The following is a 20,715-nucleotide window of genomic DNA, read 5'->3' as shown; positions in this document are numbered from 1 at the left end:
GAGCTCAGTAAGGGTTTGGAACAAGACATAACTACATCACAAAGACGAAAAAATTTGTCACTGAATTCACGGGGATTTGAATACCTTTGACCGAGCTAAAACCTGACTCACATAGGATACTGAGTTCCCAATCCACTGCTCCTGACGAATATTTATATGCTGATTCAGGAGGGTTACCCACCCACAATGACATGAGCTCAAGGGAAGCTGTCAGCCAGGAGCCCTTGCTTTTTGCAGAGGGAAAAAGTCATTGCTTTTTTATATTCTGAAGGTGTGAGGCACCAGCTCCTGAGTCAGCCTGTTCCACCGGGATTTCCTGCAGGAACTCTGCTGCACATGCCCCCAGCTAGCATAGTGTTTCCTAAGTAAGTGCGGGAGATCTTCCAGGGAGCTCTTAATGCAGAACATAGCCAGCTCTTCCCATGAGCTTTGCCAATATTATGTAACTATTCTTCCCTTTGATAATTTCTTATAGCTGTATATCCATAAGGCTCATAGATCTTTCTTCATTTTATTAAAATATATACCTGAACAATTTCAAGAAGCCTTAAGTTCTGGCAATGGACTTTTAGAAATCAATGAATAAATTGGTAACGTTCCTAAAAGTGTGAGTGACATTCGCTACAGCAGTTAAATTTATTATGCTAGTGTAATAAGAGAATGACGTTTAAACAAAGCAGTTCTTAACAGTCAGTTAAAAAGACATTCATGGGATCCAATGCTTCTACAAGGAATAGACAGTTTTTCTGGGGCTCACTGAGGCTGTGGATAATTCTCCTTCTATAGAACATAGAGTGCCAATAACCAGGCTTTTGAAAAACTGTCAAAGTATCAAAGTACAATTCATGTATCTGGACACAGCTGAATTCAGACAAACACTGCCAGTTACAAAAGTGAAAACATCAAAAAGCAGAGGAACTACACCTCTGTATTACACCTGCTTAGGACTTGCACACTCTTTATACAATTTCACTCATGCTGACTTGCTGATGCCTCATCGAAAAATTTGGAAAAAACCTAAATGATTTGTTTACAGTTTTGTCGACTATCATACTTTTTATCTATTCTTAGTGGCTAGGAAAAGCTGTCTAAAAAGTGATATCTGATCTTTCAAAATGCATTCTGCTCTACCTGTGACATCTCAGTTATGATTTTCAGTGTTTCCATGAGGCATTCACAGGTCTAAGAGAAATGAAATTGTATTTATATGACAGACATTACTGTGTCTTGCTTTTGAGTAAAGGGTCTACTGTGAATTTTAAACACTGTTATTGCAATGAGTAAAAAAACTGCATTGTGAAGCCAGCCCATACTAGATATGTCCTGTCCCGGTGCTGGACCAACATTAGACTGTCAAGAGCCCAGCAAGAGAGAATGGCAAAGTCACTCATAGGTTTTCCTTCTGTTCTCACCTACATTTGGCAAAACATGTCAGACTACAAAATCCACAGATGAATTCCCTATTTCTTTGCATTACTACTGTAGCAAAAATATCCAACAAAGCAAGGTCTCTGCCAATCTAACTTTGGCCTAGCCTGGATGGACCACGCCTAATCATAAACATTAGTATAACCTCAACGACCTGCCCGTTCATTCATTCATTCGCCTTCCTCCTCCTGAGACTGCCAGCACATTTCCCAGTCTTGATACTTTCTGAGACTTGTAAATTGGTCAGCATGAACAAGTCCTGAGCGCATTCTTTCAGGTGTTGACAATTAAGCAGTACACAGACCAAAACTTCTAATGCCTTAAGAAACCACTGGTTGGACCTAAACTTACATTTGCAACTACTTTAATCATCTGGACCCAGAAATCATCCAACAGAAAGACTCCCAGTCATGTGCTTGCAAAAATGGTGTTTCTATGAGATCTTTAGGGCTCAGGTAGACTACCTCGATGCTAGATGCACAGATAATTTTTTGGGAAAAGGTAGTTGGGGTATTTTACTTGAACACGCCTCTAAATCTTCCTCTGAAAACTGAAAAAAAAATGCTCGTGAAAGTTTTTAAATGAACATTGACAAGTAACTTCTTTAAATACACACACATTCTCAGACTTACTTTCTTGCACCACTCCTTTATCTTGTATAATACTTAATGGATGACATATTTCATTCCACAAGTTGACAATGTTAAAAATGTGCTATTCCTTCTAGTTTTAGTATACTGCAAAGCCACTGATAGCTACAGGCACTATGAGCAACATATGACTGAAGAAAAATGAGATTACTACTGATAAGGAACAAGAGACTTTCATATCTTAAAAGAGTCTGAAATGCAGCAAATATGATCCCCAACAGCAGATGCCCCTCAGACAGACAATGAAAGAAAAACGGTGAAAAAGTACTTGTTGTGGCCTGTTGTTTCCTTCAGCTAGAATGGCAGCAAAATTAAATAGCTCTAGCATACTGTCTGCATGAAGAAATCCTACCTCTCTGGAAAAAAACCATAACCCCAAACCAACTAACAGTCTAACAAAATGAGCAGTAATTTTCCACTGTGGAAAAAGTGATGTTACTCTGACTCACCTTCTTTGGTAAACCACACTTTACTCTGGAAGTATCGCTCTTTTGAAAGCTATCATGCTGTTATCATCAATGTTTATCATAATAATGATCAATTAAATGGAGGTGTAGCACCAAAGCCAAACTTCAGGCTGGAAATACTTTATTAATGATTCTTTAACAAAAGGAATGAGATGTATGCAAAGGTGAAACAGCTCCTTTTTCTGTTTATTACTGTGTCCCTGGAACATGAACGAACATAATTTAAAAATGTCAATATTTCATGCTAGAGTGCAACCCTTACCTTGTATCCTGATGATTTGATGTGCACTCCTCGCTTGGTCAGTGTAGATTTCATTCGGATGAAAAAAGAGCGCTCTAGAGTGTTGTCAGTGGTTAGTAAACTGGGGCTTGTAGATTCCACTAGGGAATAGAAAAAAATACATATACACATAATTTAGATTTTATACAACCCCTCTAAGCTATTTTTCAGGTGCAATCCTTGAACTCACTAAAAATAAATGACTGATGGATGCTAAGAGTGTTGTAATCAATTTACCTCGTTTAGAAAACGTTTACTTAGCAGAAAAAAAATTTTGAAAAATATATGTATACTCAGGAAGTCTCATTTTCAAGTTATTTTTCCCATAGAATTTTTAACAGACATTTACCTTATTAACTCTTTCTTGCACAACTTTGTTATGACTGAAGTTACATTCGTTAGGGTATGACATTGTTTCAAGAACTGGGGAATTTCTCAGTATTTTGCGAAAGGTAAAGTCTCACTTAGGTAGCAATTCTATCTGCTGAATTAGGCTGTAAATTCTGCAGGCTTTTATTCACTGGTCTCTGTTCCTCCCTTGCAGTGATACCTGGGGTGAGTCACTGCTGGTTTTGAGTGCCTTGGTTTCCCCATTACTGAGTGTTAATTATCAATAAGGCACTCAGTAGCCTGAAGGCGAAAATACTCGAATAAATGACACAGATGATTATTATTGTCATCATCATCATCACTGTTAATTATTGGTGACTAACCAGTAACTAATGAAATATCTTTGTAGTCCAATTGAAGAAGTATTTCCTGCTTGAAACTATAGCTCTCACCTGCGCTTCTCACTCCCTCAGTAAATACACTTACTATAAGCCATGAGAAAATAGTCCGTACTGAGATATTCTTTATCCAATCTTTATTACTGCTATTTTTAGCCCTGAAAACTAATTTGTCCCCAAAATATTGTCCATGGAAAAATTCTGGAGCCTCTTACAATAAGCAAGCATTATAGGAGATTAAGTTTCAGTGAGTAATTAACACTGAACAAAAAAAAAAGTTATTTTGAAATTATTCTGCTATTATTTTGGAGACCTGCCCAGACCTCTAGTAGAAAGTATTTAAAAGGCATTTGTTATGCAGTCAACAGAAACACAAAAACTTGTTTGTGAACTAAGGATTATATCGACTTGTCCTTGATTTAATGTGGTCACATTGTCTTGTGTTTGTGACATTTCAGCTCTATTGTGATAACTGACAACAGTGCCCCTTTCTTTAGTGTCTCTCTTAAGATTTTTTTTTTATTTTTTTTTTAGAGAGCATGAATTCGATGTCATTTTAAATGTACAGCTCTTTATCACTCGAGGGAAAAGCAGAGCCATGTTATATTTAGTACTTTCATTTCTTCTGATTAAATATGAATTACTATGAAATTTTTCTCATCATCTAACACGCCATAATACGCCAACAGCTTTTTAATACACTATATAAGCACAAACTTCTGCTCTAAGAGTTTAATTTGCCCCTCTAATCCAATCACATCAACCTTATTTCTCTTATCAGAGATTCCCATTTTGAATTAAATGAGCTCATTAGTTTTAATCAAAAGCAGAGAGATCAAAACTTAAACGTAAATGCTTTAGATCAGAACTGTCAGTCAGCCGTGCAGTTCTATTTTACTAAAACACAAGATCAGAGACCCTTAGAACCAATTTTTTCTCGTAAGGGATGCCAAGAGCTTGAAGATCCTATATCCTTTTTTTTTTTTTTTTTTTTTTTTTTTTTTTGCTCCCAAGGACAGATTATACATTTAAGGTTAGACTTAATTTAGAGTACTTTTTTTCATCCTGGTGGAAATGGGAAAGTATACCATTCTGCTGTTGTCTCTTTCACATTTATTGGTGCTGGTCCTTGGAGACCTGAACAAATGTGAAGCCATCACAATCCACACTACAAACTTGTCCTCAAAAAATTCGGCTGTGTTCAGCAATATTACCTAAGAAATAAAACTCTGAAAGGAAAGGCATGTGTTTCAGGGTGCAGGATAGTGGAACCCTGAAACAGCAACCAGGGTCACCAGGATAGCAGCAGTACTGGTCAAATAAGGATCATAATTAATTATTATATTTGTTGTACAGTACTCTACAGTGCTGTAGTTAAAGAGTACATTAAGAAACCACAGCATGGGTGCTTCCTGCTGTGTGAAGAAATGCTAAAATCAGCTTAACAAGTGTAGTTGTTGTAGTCCAGCACATTATGCTCTAGCACAGGCAATAAGTACAATATGTTCTCATGTGTTCTAATGGTAATTACCTAAACACACAGAAGTAATGTTAATTAAACACACAGTATCTTATGCTCAAAAAATGATCAGGCTGTAATACACATGTACCATTCCCAAGCAAGTGAAATTAAAATTTCTCTTTCATACACAATTTTATGAAAGAAAGGCAAACACCTGACCTATAGTACAGTGTACATTGGCATTTTCTGGGCTCATGTCACCTTATATCATAAGCTTAACATTATTTTGCTGTTACTATAATACGTACAAACCTATACATCTCTGTAAGTGCATGTTATAAAATGCATATAATTTATCCAACAGACTGGAACAGTGTCTGTCATATAAATATGTATTCTGAAGTGTTTGATTTTCTTTAACAAAGAGTACCTGGGAGTCTCTCTGTGAGATCGGATTAGTTACCTAAAAGTCCAGAACAGCTTATGAACAGCTTTCTGAATTTCTCTCAGGAGAGAACCATTACGGCTGGTAGTACAAATCTGCATTCAGAGTTGCACCCACTCATGGTGGATACTGTAACCAATGCTAAAGGTGATTATGCATGCAGGATTTTAAAAACAGTATGTGTACAAAATGTATCCATTGATGTCAGTGAGATCTGCATAGGAATATATGGGACGCGGTCCATTATGGGTTCTCAGGAGTTGATTTTAAATGCCCATCACTCAGCCTTTTCAATTTTTTTTTTTTCCAATTATGTCAAAGGAGGCTAGCAATCTAAGCAACATCAGAATGAAACTCTGTAGCAATTAATTTCTGAGCTTGCTTTTTCTTTAAAAAAAGTTGTAATCTAAGACCTTTAAAAAAGCCTGAAACAAGCAAGGTCTGCTTGGCTTGATACTGTAGTAACTAAAGATGTCTTTTACACTGAAAAACAGTGCTCTTGCGCTGAATTTACCGAGTCTAACCCTACTGTTGAGTTATAAACCTCTGAAACTGTGAGTTTAGAATGCTAATAATATGATAAAAGTCAATGCTCACTGCGTGTGAATGAAAGCACTATATACCGTCAGGCTTAGAAGTATAAAAAGTAAGTCTGGATTGTCTTTGCGAAACAGATAACTGTCTACTCTGTTGGGAAAGCACTCGCCTTTCTGTGTCCTTAAGTATCTTCGGCAGGTACTACTAAAGGAATAAACCTCTTCTCTTTCCACTCCCAAAGATGTAAAGCAGGGTGAGATTGCTGGACAGAAGGAAAATGCATCATTCATTTCATAGGGCACGAAGCTGCGACTCACTACACCTGTACAAAAGTGTCATAAAGGTTAAAACGTTAACTAAGAGCCACAAATCCAAGTGGGAAGATAGTAGGACAAGTAGCCAATTCACAAAATTATTTAATTACCTCCTCCTAAGCATTTCTTTGTGAACAAGCCTTGTGGGTCTGATTCTTCAATGGGCTTTGCCTTGGATAATCTTGGCCCAGAACCCACAAACCAGTCATACACTGTTCACATGCTGGAAGAGTTCTGATGTTAGTGGAATGTGTCCTGATGGATAAACATGCACGTAACTGCTTGGAGAACTGAGGTCCATGGCTGTGATCCTGCAGTGATTGCAGATGTACTGTGCATCTGTGTGCAGCCTGACTATCTTAATTCTATAGAGCAAAACAATGTAAACCAATGCAAATAATTGCTATTATACAGCAATACCAGAAGTACTATCCCTATGACTGATTCACAAGCACATTCAAATCAGATAAACAATTTGCCCCCAGGAAAAAAGAAGTTCCAAATTTGATTTATGTCTTAAATAACGAATGCTGCCAAAGCAGCCTGAATAAATATTCACCAACTTCTGGGGTTTTTTTTTTTCCTTACATGCATTAAAAATAATTGAGAGAAGAAAAATGCATTTTCGCATGCCAAACAGATAAAAGAGAGTTTTCTCATTCTTAGGAAGACCAGAAGCTACAGAGGGAAAACCAAACACCAACAAGGAATTTGCGGGGGGTTGGTGGGAAAAAAAGCTTATGCTTTAATATACAGGAACTTCTGGATTTGGTACCATTTTAGGAAGTTTTCACCAGGCTTTCACTTCTCTTCCTTGAAAAGAAATGTCTGTACAGGTTTTAAGAGTCATTCTTAAATGCCAACTATAAAACTCTTAAAAGAGAAACAAAATAAGAGAACATACAAAATAGTAAGAAAAAGGGAGCTCTCTTCTCATGTTATCTTCTACACTTGCAAGTCTTTTCCCACATTTTCTTGAATTCTTACAATCTTTGCATAGGCAGCTGAGAATCACTATGTTCAAATGAATAATTAGGTAATATAAATCTATCATTTTCAGTTGGACTAGATGCATCTTTGTAAATGTTTCTATTTTTTTCTGTGCAGTTTATTGTCTGTAACCAGGCATTAAAAGACTTTCTAGGAAAATTTAACCTTGAGTAGTTAACTGTCCTGTTCTATCTCATATTATTGCCTTTTAAAGTGTGTTTTTAATCAAAAAAGTGACTCTCAAAACAGCACTGTTGCCAGGGTCATTCTCTCTCAGTAGCTTACAGATGAAATTTGATCATGTTTTAAGCTAAAAGATAGATTTTTCTAACTACTAGCCCAGCAAATACAGTTCAAAAGCTTCAAGTAAAGACAATTTATTTCCAATATGTGCAAGTTACTATGAAATTATACTTGGCACTTGTGCAAATGCATGGTTTTAAGTGAAGTGGGTTCAGTCTGATTCCAGGCTGAACATGAGCAAGTACTGGAAGCTAAAGCTTCTTCCAGGAAGGTGCTGAAGATTCTTAGACTGTTTGGATGAATGACTTAGGCAGCCTGCCTGGAGATCGGCTGATGAGCACAGAGATAGCAATTGCTGTAGGTGCTCTCTTGGTCTTGCTGGTGTGCTCAGCATCTTGCAAAATCAAGGACTATCTGAACTATTTAGTTAACATTGTGGGTGGCAACAAAAAGGCTAGTTCTTTCTTCCAAGGCAATACTGCTTCTAAAAGAAGCTGTAGCAATAATACTCTTTCTGTAAACTGTCCCAGTTGTAAACAAGAACTTGAATTCCTGAATAACCAGATTTGAGTCTGAAATTCATGGTGCTCCTGCCTAACTTGGTAAGATGCCTAAAACTTCTGGTTTGCTACTTACTGAAAAGCTGAGAGGATTGGACCCAGGCTTTGGGGGACTTAACTCAGTTCTTTCCTTCACGCCAGGTCAATAATGCAGCGTTCTGGCCAAGGCCTCACTGAAAAGGGGAAGGCTCAGGGCAGCTCTTCCAAAAGAAATGGAAAGAAGGATGACTTCCTCTAAAGAATTTATTGCTAGGTAATGTTTTCAGACAAGAAAATAAACTGTTCTTTCTTGTCATTCTACCTCCAAGATGAAGACAATTCACTTTTCATGACCTATAAGACTATTAGAAATTCAAAGGCATAAAAACTTTAAACCCTATCAGACTTATGTTGAAAGCTGGTTCTCTTAATGGGTTTGTTTGTTTATTTGTTTTCTCTCTCATCCCTCCAAATTTTCCAGATCTAATAATTGATGACATGGGCTGGCATCTCAGATTGTTTCAGTTAGATTGTCTTATATAAAATAATGATTTTTTTACAACTAATTTAACATTGAAACCATACAGGTATATTTATTTCACATTTTTCCAAAATATTTAAAATTATAGTATATATGTTTACATATACAGATATGCTTATTTTTGTAATCAAAATCTGTCATTACTGGGCTATGGTCCACATGTGATGGTACACACTGTTAAGCATAGATTTTTGAAAGCCCATGTACTGGTTGTAGCTATGTAGGACAAACTAAAGTATAAACTCATTGACAGGCTTTCCCTATTAGTATACAGAGAAATTTTTGAATATTTGTCCTGGTTTCAGCTGGAACAGGGTTAATTTTTCTTCCTAGTAGCTAGTACAGTGCTGTGTTCCGGAATTACTATGAGAATAATAACATACTGACGTTTTAGTTGTTGCTATTTAGTGTTTACCCTAAGTCAAGGACTTTTCAGTTCCCCGTGCCCTGCCAGCGAGCAGGTGCACCAGAAGCCGGGAGGGAGCCGAGCCAGGGCAGATGACCCGAACGAGCCAAAGGGATATTCCGTACCATGGAACGTCACGCTCAGTATATAAACTGGGGGGAGTTGGCCGGGAGGTGTGTATGGCTCCCTGGGGACTGGCTGGGCATCGGTCAGTGAGTGGTGAGCATCTGTATTGTACAGCACTTGTTTTTCTTGAGTTTTATTCTTCTCTTTCTTTTTGTTACCTCTATTTTCTTACTACTGCTACTACTACTACTACTACTATTATTTATTATTATTATTATTATTATTATTTACTTAATTTCAATTCTTAAACTGTTCTTACCTCAAACCATGGGTTTTACCTTTTTCCAGTTTTCCTCTCCACCCCACTGGGGTAGAGGGAGTGAGTACCTGTGTGGTACTTAGTTGCTGGCTGGACTTAAACCGCCACAGTGTCCTATTATGCTTGTGGAACCAAAGTAATCTACTCTTTACTGGGCTAAGAAGTATTACTTTATTTAATGTCTCTCAAAGTTTCCTTTCTTCCTCTTCAGCATCTCCTTCTATTTCTTCTTCTTCTAGTCTAGAAACCCGTCTTATCAGGCTATTAATTCCCAACATATGCAACTTACTTCCCATGTAAACTTTATCCCACAGAATTCTTTATATATATATGTGGTAAAATATAGAATGAGTTAGGTGCCAGGATAGAGCTATAAATAAAGTGTTGCCAGGATGAAGCTATGAATAAGATTTTTGTTTCTCCTATAACACTGAATGACAGATTTTGCAACAAATTTTGGTAGGTCAGTGATCTATGAAATACATAGAGCTTTTTTGCCTGTTTGAAAACAGCATAATAAAGATTTGCTATTTACAGAACTAATCATGGTAGGAAACCTTAACTCTGAAAAAGCCGTTGGAAATGTTCCAGTCTACTGGGCTTCAATCCATTATCTAAACACTCGCAAATGTATCCACATTCATCCAATAGACTGGAACAACTAAGAGCTGTTATGGTCTAGTGAGTGAGTGGTAGAGAAACCATCCTGTGTATGAAGCTCAAACTTCCTTCTATGTTTTTATATTTAAAGTTTATTTATTTTAAGTAATGGAATAAATAATCTGACCTGACCTGTCGGCTTGGTTTCATGTGAGGTCAGCAACACTCATACATTTTCAAGGTTCACTGACAGTCCCAAAGAAAATTAGCACAATGGTGGCACTACTTTACTGTTTACTTGCATTGCAGCAGATCTAATAAAGTTTGAATCAGAACACATCCAATGGCTAGGAGAGGTCCCGATGTTAGGAGAGTACGGGATCATGTGTAATAGCACATCTATCCTCTGTTAGGGAAGGGGTACAGAGAAAAGAAACTGGGAAATGAGGAAACAGCAAAGGAAAAGGACCCTGACTAGTTTTGAGGATAAAAAAACTTCACTGAATTTCCTGAGAGCTTTCTGGGCCTTTGAGGAATGCAGGACTAGAGGCTAAAACTTCTTTGAGATGTGGCTGGTTTCCACAACTCAAATGATCATTATCCTTACAGAGCAACTTACAAGCAATTTTGAGCATTTTGTTTCAGCACAAAACTGCCATTAAATGCTGATGTTGTTCCCCCTCCTTCATGCCCTAGAAGGATCAACTGAGGGTATTTTTTTTCTCTTGCTAGTTTTCTGCTCTTGCCTAGTAACTTGTGAATCATTAACTGACACTCCAGAGCATAGCTGTGAAAATAACTGTGGTTCAGAGCTGCCAATAATGGCCCACTAAAGTTCCTTCCCAAGCAACATGGCATAAAACCTGCCCCCCCCCCCCCCCCCCCAACAAACATTAAAATGTCCCTTCTGATGTTTCCTAACGTTGCCAAGCCTGCCTGGGCTTAAAAAGCACAATAAGAGGTTGCTTTTCAGATTTTTCATATGCCAAATGGGAGGTGCTTTTTGGTGAAGCTTTTCCCTGAGGGAAAGAAGAGCAGCCGAGTTACCTCATGCTGCTCAGTCAATGTTTGGATGATCCCACTCTGGGGGAACATACACAAGTGTCAAAGTCAAGCTGCTGCTAGTGGATGTTCTGTACTCAGCAACAAGCAGTAGGAAAGTTCAAGAGAAAAAACGGAATATGATAAAGAGAGTCTTTGAGAGCACATGACATCCAGCAAAAGCTAGTATGCTGCAGTCTGCGTATGCCAAGGAACAAACGGTGTGCATGCAAAAAGTGAGTGGTTTAAATCTTAGTGGAATAGCCCCGTAAATACAGCCACTTGAGGAATCCATTTCTTCAGAAAATACCTTTTGTGCTGCTGGGATATTTGGGGGATTCTATTTTCAATACCTGTGTTCTGGATCTAGTGGAGCAATGCTTTTATCACGACTATAAAATGGTTACGAGCCAATTCCTCATATAAAACAGTCAGTAACAGTGGGGCTTTTTTATGACAAACATGATGTCAGACAAAGGGCATCAGGACTTAGTCTTTGTACTACAATACAAAATAACAATACATAAACCCTTTGTGAAAGCAGCTTGAAACCTCGTGTTTTCTATTAAAAAGTCATGTTCAATCTTCACTGTTGATAGAACAGAATAGCTAACACAGAGAACATTGTATATCAGAAAGGTCAATAGTTATTATGAGCTACAAATATATTTTTTTCCATCCTTCAGGCTGTTTAGCGCATATCACAGCATGAGCAGCTGTCTTCTTTAATGCTTTTAAAATTAGAATCCCAAAGAGGAAGAAAAAATTACATTTGCAATGATTGCTCTTTGCTTTTGTAAGTTTACTTTAATACACTATTTTATATACATGAATCTTCCATGCAGCCTAACCAAGGGGCAGTAACTGGTTGCTAGTATCTACTGGATTGCTATATCAATGTGTATAGAATCCTGCCAAAAAATCACTTTGCACAAATTGTGTAACCTTGCTGAATAACCTTTCTAGAAAAGTACGTAGCTACTGGGCATATGTTTAAACCAAGCAAGCATACATGTGCAAACACAGACTGATCATTACTAATGGCAAACGCTTACTGGTTTAGCAAAGCAATAAACACAGAGGACTGTCTGACCTACCACTTTCTGTTCAGAAACTGAAATAGGAAAAAAAGAGTGGTAAGATGGTGGCAACTTTTGACCTCTTATTTTTTTCAACACAAGTATCTGGGTTCATCTTTGCTAACAGTGAACAACTACATAAAACTGCAAACCAGTTCCCATTCTGTTCTTTGCATTTCAGTCACATGGACACTACCAAACTGTTCCCTTTTCCAGGTTCTGAACCTGTCATGGTTTAACCCCGGCTGGCGGCTAAGTACCACACTGCTGCCCATTCACTCTCCCCCTGCTGGTACCCCGCCCCGTGATGGGATGGGAAGAAGAACCAGAAAATAGTAAAAACTGTAGGTTGATGTAAGAGCAGTTTAATAACTGAAATAAGGTAAAATATACTACTACTGAAAAGGGAGATAACAGAGAAATAAAACTCAAGAAAAAAACCCCACCCAAATCACAAAACAAATGATGCACCACTGACCGATGCCCACCCAGTCCCCAAGCAGTGATTCCCCTGCCCCCAGCTAAGTCCCCCCCACTTTATATCCTCAGCATGACATCACATGGTATGGAATTTCCCTTTACCAGTTCGGATCAGCTGCCCTGGCTGTGTCCTCTCCCAGTTTCTGTGCCCCTCCAGCCTTCTTACTGGCATGGCTTGAGAAACTGAAAAGTCCTTGACTTAGTATAAACATTACGTAGCAGCAACTAAGACATCGGGTGTTATCAATATTCTCATACTAAATCCAAAGCACAGCACTGCACCAGCTACCAGGAAGAAAATCAACTCTGTCCCAGCCAAAACCAGGACAGAACCTTATCTGGATGTGTACTGGTATGTCAAATGCAAACTGGTATTTTATAAACATGAAATATGGAAGGCAAGAAATAACTTTCTTTATAAAACAACCTTTCAGCTAATTTAAAATGGTTCAATAATAACAAAAAGAGTCAGAGTTAAAAGTCATATGTTGTCAAGGAATTGGCGAGAAGAGCATTTTCCAACAAGGGTTTAATGCTTGGCTCACACGTAGCTCCATTACTGGACAGTGGCAATAGGTATGGTGCTAAGCATCACAATAATATGCAGATTCTTTGGGGAATAAAGGGAAATGCTGCAGATTTTGCAGGATGTGTTGAAAGTCCTGGTCTAATGTACCTTAGGAACTACTTTCTCCAGCTGCACAGCTTCACAGTTCACAAGACAGTCAAACAACACTCATAAAATGTCAGAAAACACATAATTTCATATACTTAGATAGAATCTACTTATCCATGTCAAAAGTCAGTGTGACTAACACTGGTTATTTTTAGAGAGAATAATGGAAAAAATAACCAATACAGGCTTTCCCTCCTTGCCCCAAAACAGTAACACTTAAAACATACACCGTGAATAGAACTATTAGTTAACATGAAAATACTTATGTCCTTAGCGCTGCATCCAAATTATTTCAGACATGCTGTTAGCATTTCCATCATCATGGGATTCACTACACAACTGTTCCCTCTATCTGTCATACAGAAATTCCGGACCCAGTCCAGGCTAGGCAGAACCAGGCAGGCTGCTGATTGGAACGTGCTAGTACAGCTGGCATGGCAGGCAGCTGATGCTATTGAGGTGTACTGCTTGGGTGATAGCGCTTCCAGCAGCAGCTTCACCTCCAACACACAATTCCTGGCTGCAGAAGGGGTAAGAAGCCTGACTATCCAGGTTTTCTTTATAACTTTGTACTTATTAGTACTGCTTCCTTGTTCCCATTACAGTACTTTTCTCCTCAGGGTAGCATATAAAATTAAAATAGGGCAACAATATTCCTAAAATGCACCAAGAGAATTCTTCTAGAAATAAGTTTAGCAGTATAGAAGTTTCTTTGCTTATGCGATTTTACTAAAAAGCCTAAAAAATAATGGCAAGCATTATGCCATGAAATGCAAAAAGAGTTGAGAAACAGGTATCTCCAAAAAGGACAGACTTGAGGCTGTGGAAAACAAATACCTCACAGTAGTTTCCAGCGGGCTGCAGCATGCATATTCTCAGAAAACAACTCGCTCAAATTATTGGTGAAAACAAATGTCAAATGAACCGGACATTTTACTTTTATTATATTTTTCCTTCTTTACTTTATTTTATTTGCACTGTGGAGTAAGAAGGTTTTTTAACAGACACAATCAGAATCTGTCACATTGCACAGGAAACAGCATTTTAAAAATCAGCCCACAGTGCAGGTATTTTGGCAGATTATTACAAAACTTGAAAGGTAACACTTAACAGAAGGAATTATGATTTTTTTTGCTTTATTTTAACAATGGGAACAATGACTTCTTTTTCCTATAATGTCCCTTCAATTCAAGCTTTAAGCAAAATAAAGCCGCAACCAAGATAATAGGAATAAGATCAATAATAATTGCACTTCCTTTTTTTTTTTTTTTTTGTCAGCCCTTTTTTCTATCTCCAGTGTTTGCAAACTGAGTAACTTGGAGGAATGACTTGCTTAGAACATAGGCAGAGAACACAGTTATGATGGGCAAAATTCCATGTTACAGTATTTCCTGAGTTTTTCTGAGTTAAAAATTTTTCTTGTATTGTATTTTCAACAACCCTGGAGAGCTTGCACTGTTTTTTTTTCCTCCAAGTCTGAAGATCAACCCCATGGATTAACGAATGATTGAGGATGTCTCTTAAAAGACTCTTTAAAAAACTGTCAGAACAAGCTGAGACAAAGATTATTATGAACTATTTAAGGGGCTTAATATATGTATCCCCAAAGAGCCCTTGGAGCAAACTAAAAAGGAAGAATGGAATTCTCAAAGAATGGGAAAAATCTCCAATGCCCCACTTTCTTCACACCATGATTACTGTTTACTCAAAGGATAAAATGCCTAACCTGTCACATGAAGTCTTCAGAAGCCATATTACTGCTGATGTACAGTAAAAAACCCCAAAACAATGAGCCTTGACAGTAATATGCCTAAGAAAGGCAGCTGTAATTTGCTTTCTAACCTGTTCACTAACACACTAATGTGGATACATCTTGTAGAAAGAGCTGATCTCCTGACCCAGAGAGCAATCAAACAACTGCCAGAGTGTTTGCTGTCACACAAGCTGTGACCATTACCTTAATTATATGTTACCGTATAACAAACCTTCCCTAATGAGCAACTCTTCTCCCACCTATGTGCCAGCTAACCCTTCTGTCCTTGAAGAGTACCACTGCAGATGATTTCAATTTGAAATTTGAAAAGCATATTCATATGCATTCCTTCCAACAGATAAAAATATTACATATTTAACAAGGTTAGTTACTTTTAAGAGTGCCAAGACAGTAAAAAATACAGGCTTATACTAAAGAAAGGGAATTAGAACGAAACATAGCATACTGCTGGTAAATTTTAAACAAAGCCGGATCTGACCTTTGACTTTATGTTCATATATAATATATCGTCTTGACTTTTTTTTTGGTGTGTTTACAGAAGTGTATAAAATACTTTTACAGTGACATTTTTCACTTTGTGCCTAAACCCAGGATTTGTACCTGGGTTCATGGTTTACACAAGTGCCTGCTTCCCCTCTCTGATACCAGCTTTCAGCAGGTTACATTTTTTCTTCTCTTCTAGTTTTTGTCTCTTTTTACAGCATTTTATTTTCTTCTGTTGTCTAATATTTAGGACACTTCCATTCACATTGCAATTTACAGGACACCATATCCTTATGAACAAAATAAAAGACAACATCCCTCTCTACAGAAGTTCTCTGTGTTCCACCTCAGATGTAGTACTGGGAAAAAGGAGGGAAAGAACGAGGCATGGGAATCTGGTTTTTGGTTTTGTTCCTGTCTGGGTTATTAGCTTCTCTCCTCTTGGGACCAGTTGCAACATTTACCCTGCTCATGCTAATGCGTACCTAAACTAATCAAATCAGTGGACAGCATCTACAGAGGTCCTGTCTGCTACATGTTTTACTTGAATAGTGAATGACAGCGTAGAAAGACTTAAAAAATGAGCTATTGCATCAAAAGAAGATCAGGAAGAACATGAGAGGGACATACATAGCAACCAGAGCAGACAATTGAACAGCAGAGCAATAGATGAAATTTCATGCTAAGAAGCGCAAGACGTAGCACACTTCCGAAGAAACTACTCCTGTATATTTAGGAGTTTTAAATAACTATAACTAGCCAATAAAAGGAAATGGAAATGTCTCAGTGAAAACATTGCTCGTATGGAGACCATTATGACAAAAAAGTTAAATGAGATGTTAGACACACAATAAAATGAATCTGAAATTAATAAATTAATAATAAAAATATTACACTGCCATTATGTAAATTTATAGTCCAAGCTTACACTGAGTATTGTGTTCAGTTCTGGTCATCTGCTATTAAAAAGAGAATAATGGAAACAGAAAAAACTCTAGTAGAGGACATCTGAAGAGAGATTAATGAGATTATAAATATTTAGCTTTCAGAGCAGACAATTAAGGGATGTGGCAAAAGGTACATAAATAATGAATGTTAAATAAAGATATTATAAGAACAAGAAGATTTCCAAGAAACTGAAGGGAAAACACATTTGATAAGACAAAATGATAAAAAGAAATAATTTTCCCCCCACAACATGTAATCTATGCAGGTCACTATATATGTGTATATATATATATATATATATATATATATATATATATATAAAAACTTCACAAGGAGTAAATATCTATGAGGCTAACAAGAATAACCATGCTACACTATGTATAATAGAGTTTACATGAGATATCAAGTGTCCTGCTTCAATTTATATGGTACAGTTACCATTCTGTAGATTTTACATGTGGTTTGGAAATATTTGGCACCAGCTACTCTAAAATAAAAGCTAGTGGGCTAGATAGACAACGTTCATTCATATACTATATGAATCCCTGCGTTCCTAAGAAATTCCTCTTCCATAGAAACATCTGTGACAGGAGATGCTTCTTTTTACTCACCCACCACCAGGTTTACAATTCTCCAGTGGTTTCTAAGCAATCAGTAGCACAGAAAAAAACTGGAGTTCCTCCAGAAGGAATACACAGCTGTGACCTTCCCTTTCCTTAATTTTCTGGCTTTGAATTGGAACATTCTGATGCCCTTTCTCTAGAAGTTAAAAGCAGCAACATAAAGCTGATTTGTGTTAAGGCAGGAGTACATCCTGAAGCTAAGGAGATCTGTGGTGAACCTCTTGCCAGCAGGTCTCTTCTTTGAGTCCTGAAAAATTCAAGTCCTTTCAGCTGAAGTCATTACAGGTCTGTAAATGGACTTAACGTTATGTGTAACATCTCCTTGTAACTGAGGAGCTCCATCCTCCAGCTGGCCTAAGATGCCCACCTTTGCTGCGCACACGTTATATATTCAAAAGGTTCTCCACTCTACTATTTACATGGCAGAAAGCAGCTTGCAAAGCTTGCCCATTACCATTATGGGACTGTTCATGAAGACTCTATGCTGAAGTCCATTTCCTCAATCTTTACAGCTAATCTTTAAAGTTAGGAGATTATTACATAGCTTGTATAAGAATGAAGGTTTTATAGAGAATAATAATTATCAGACTGTTTTAAAAGAAATTATAACAGAGATGTAGCATATTATATATTGCAATCAAAGAGTTTTGTTGTCAGGTTATATTCTGTATATTAAAAACATTATTATCATAATTTTAATTTATTCCTGGTACATTTTTAATGGATAGTTATAAGGTAATCAGGGAAGACTACAAATCTTACATGCAAATATATTCTACAATACATGTGTGTCGCTACAAAAAATATAAATTGTAACAGTGGAATGAACATGTTTTAATGAAATATTGCATTAATAAGTTATTCTATACTGCAAAATATGACTTGTAATGTGAAATTACTTTTCAAAGCCAAAAGATGATATAAGACCAACAGTCATCCACTTTCTCTTTATAGTATCTTACTGGCTTAGTCATTATACATGGCTTAGCTCATTATATGGTTCACTGTTCTATGGAAAAAAAAGTTTCCTATGTCAAGAAACTTAATTTCAGAATGACTTTGATTAAATTATATTTATATCACAATACAAAATAAAACCCGTATTTCTAAAAAGCTTTCGTTAAAAAATATTTGTATTTTCCTGTTTATGCACCCCAAATTCTCCTAGAAAATCCCAGTACAGTGCAAATAGTGATTTCATATTAAAAATGTTAGTAGCTGCTTAATATAATCAGGTGTTAGAACAATGATAATGATTACCTCATCATATTGATAATTTTTGCATTCTGTTAGCAAATTTTGCTTTTGCTAACATGATGCAAAAGTTGTTAATATAATGAGTCTCATTGTATTAGCAACTTTCTATCACATTAACAAAGATTAAATTTGCTAATGTAATATGACAGTCACTAACATAAGATTAGTGCAAACAGAGGCCAAACTCTCTGTAGACCTCCTAAAGGTAATGCTGAACATGTAAGCAATGCTCATTTGTTTATCCTTTGTTAGCTATATTTTGAGTGCCTCGTGTCATATTCATCTACACTCTGAGTGTTCTCCAGGAAGGTCCGTTTTATTGGACACTAATGTAGCCAGGAGACAATGATTAACTTGATGCAAAATCATGAACCATAAAGTTTCCTTGTCAGAAGATAAGTGACTCATGCAAATAGATCAGCTGATATTTATACAACAAAGACATGTGTGTTCATAAAAACTGACATTAGTAATATTGCTTATTAATTTATATGGGACCTTCCATGATGAGCCTACTGATGTCTACACAAATATCAGACAGATACAGAAAACACCCTTGGACTACATTGCTTGTGGAGGTCTCCCAAAAGAGATTTCACAAGTTAGAAAGAGTTTATGGCATAAATGTCACAACATTAATAAATGACAAACAGCAGAACTCAGCCTGAATAAACGATCGTGCTTGTGTACCGCAATGTCAAAATGGCTGCACAGGCCCCTCCACACCTGCACAAGTGACTCGGGAAGCAAGACACGGCTAGGCATGCATATATCCAGGAAGATTAGGAGGCCTTAGCAGTGCTCCCTGACTCCTACTGCAGCCCTGGCACCATTCACATTCCTGGGGTGGTGCTTCCACTTGCTTTCAGCTCCCCGTCCCAGGCTTCAAACGTGAGGAGCCAAAGAGAAGCTGCATCACTGTGTGGGAATGGAAGTGTAGGTCCTTCTTCTCAGAGGAAAACTAACCTTGCCTGAATGGTCTGACTTTAAAAAGCAGCTGAGTCGTGCTAAGTTAAAGAAGAGTTGTGGTGGACTGTTACTACAAGAGAGCTTTAGAAGTGAAGCTTGCTCTCACCCTCTATTTTGAGTCTTTTAGGTCAAGCCACATACCAAATCCTACAGCCTGGGAGGTATGATCTTATGTCCTGTCTCAGAACCACCTACGAAATAAAAGTACTCCTTCCTGAAGCCTTGCATGCAGCCAGTGTTGGGATTTAACACCCCTGAATGCAATTGTTTGACAAAAGTGAAAATGAAATGCAACAGTTAGTCAACACAACAACTATTTACAGTACTGAGCAATTAAACACCACTAAAATATTCCAAGGAGAAAGAACAGCTGCTTGTCTGCAGTCTGCAGTGGGAAACCGTGGTATCAGAAAGACAATAGGCACAGGCTTTTGATGAATAACCTCGGCACAGCCTCACACAAAGAATGGCAAACATTTGTTATATAGTCTCTCACTTTCAGGAAAATCACCAGTAAATTCAGCCCATACAACGTAGCAACTGAAGGAAAGGGGGAAGGCAAAAGCAAGTGGCATTCCTGTGGAACAGAGCTGCTGAGTAAACTAGAAACCCAGTAAGGAAACTTGAGAACTGTCCAGATAAATAAGACGTGCTTCAAGTTTTGATTTGCTTTTATAGCCAATGATTCAGTTTTGTGGTCAAGCCAGTTAAAGAGTTACAATTAGCACAGAGGAAAGCCTGAGCTACGAAGTCCTAGATACGGTGGCACGACTGCAGGTACTGTAATCAGGTCTGTAAGCTAAGCAAGGGGCTGAAGAGGGAGCTAGATATTTAACAAGGTTCATCTGAAAAGTATGAAGGGCCTTTTGACATCAGAAGAATTTAGAACTGGATTCATAGCTTTATGTTAATATGAAGTTGTCTTTTACTATAAACAGAAGAAAAACCTAGTTTTGTGATAAACGGTATTTCAGTTCATAGTACTAAAATATAAAAAGGAACAATCATGAGTTTTCAATTTCTTTTCCTTCAGTTCTTGGGATGTAATTTCTATGAACAGTTGTTTAATTAGAAGACCATTTCTTTCAGGGGAAGTGTATAAGTGAAGCCCTAAGCACCTATTGTTATGAACAGCATGTGGCTTTTTTTCTTTGCTAAAGCAGTATTTCTGGAGCTGATTTGTGCCTGAATTCTAATATGGCAAACTGTATTCTGATGATCTAAATTTCACTGGCACAGTTTTTTAGTTTTCTTTTTTTCTTTTACTTTTTTTTTTTTCCTTCCATGCAGGAATCTGATTCTGCTTTGCCCAGTTTTATTTGACTCTGACAGTTCACTGCTGAGCAGTTCAGAGGCATACACAGCTTCCT

At 37.4% G+C, this 20,715-nt stretch overlaps 1 protein-coding gene across 1 annotated transcript in view; it reads right to left on the bottom strand.

Moving 5' to 3' along the window:
* NPAS3 (neuronal PAS domain protein 3) overlaps nucleotides 1–20,715 on the bottom strand; it is a 611,211-nt gene that overhangs the window by 55,778 nt on the left and 534,718 nt on the right. Inside the window, exon 6 of the mRNA XM_037395881.1 lies at nucleotides 2,808–2,926. Coding sequence (XP_037251778.1) covers nucleotides 2,808–2,926 — 119 coding nt within the window. The remainder of the gene's footprint in view (nucleotides 1–2,807; nucleotides 2,927–20,715) is intronic.

Source organism: Falco rusticolus, chromosome 7, assembly GCF_015220075.1.
Source record: "Falco rusticolus isolate bFalRus1 chromosome 7, bFalRus1.pri, whole genome shotgun sequence".
NCBI classification, from domain to species: domain Eukaryota; kingdom Metazoa; phylum Chordata; class Aves; order Falconiformes; family Falconidae; genus Falco; species Falco rusticolus.
Note: the sequence above shows the minus strand (reverse complement) of the source record. Positions and strands in the feature narration are given on the sequence as shown.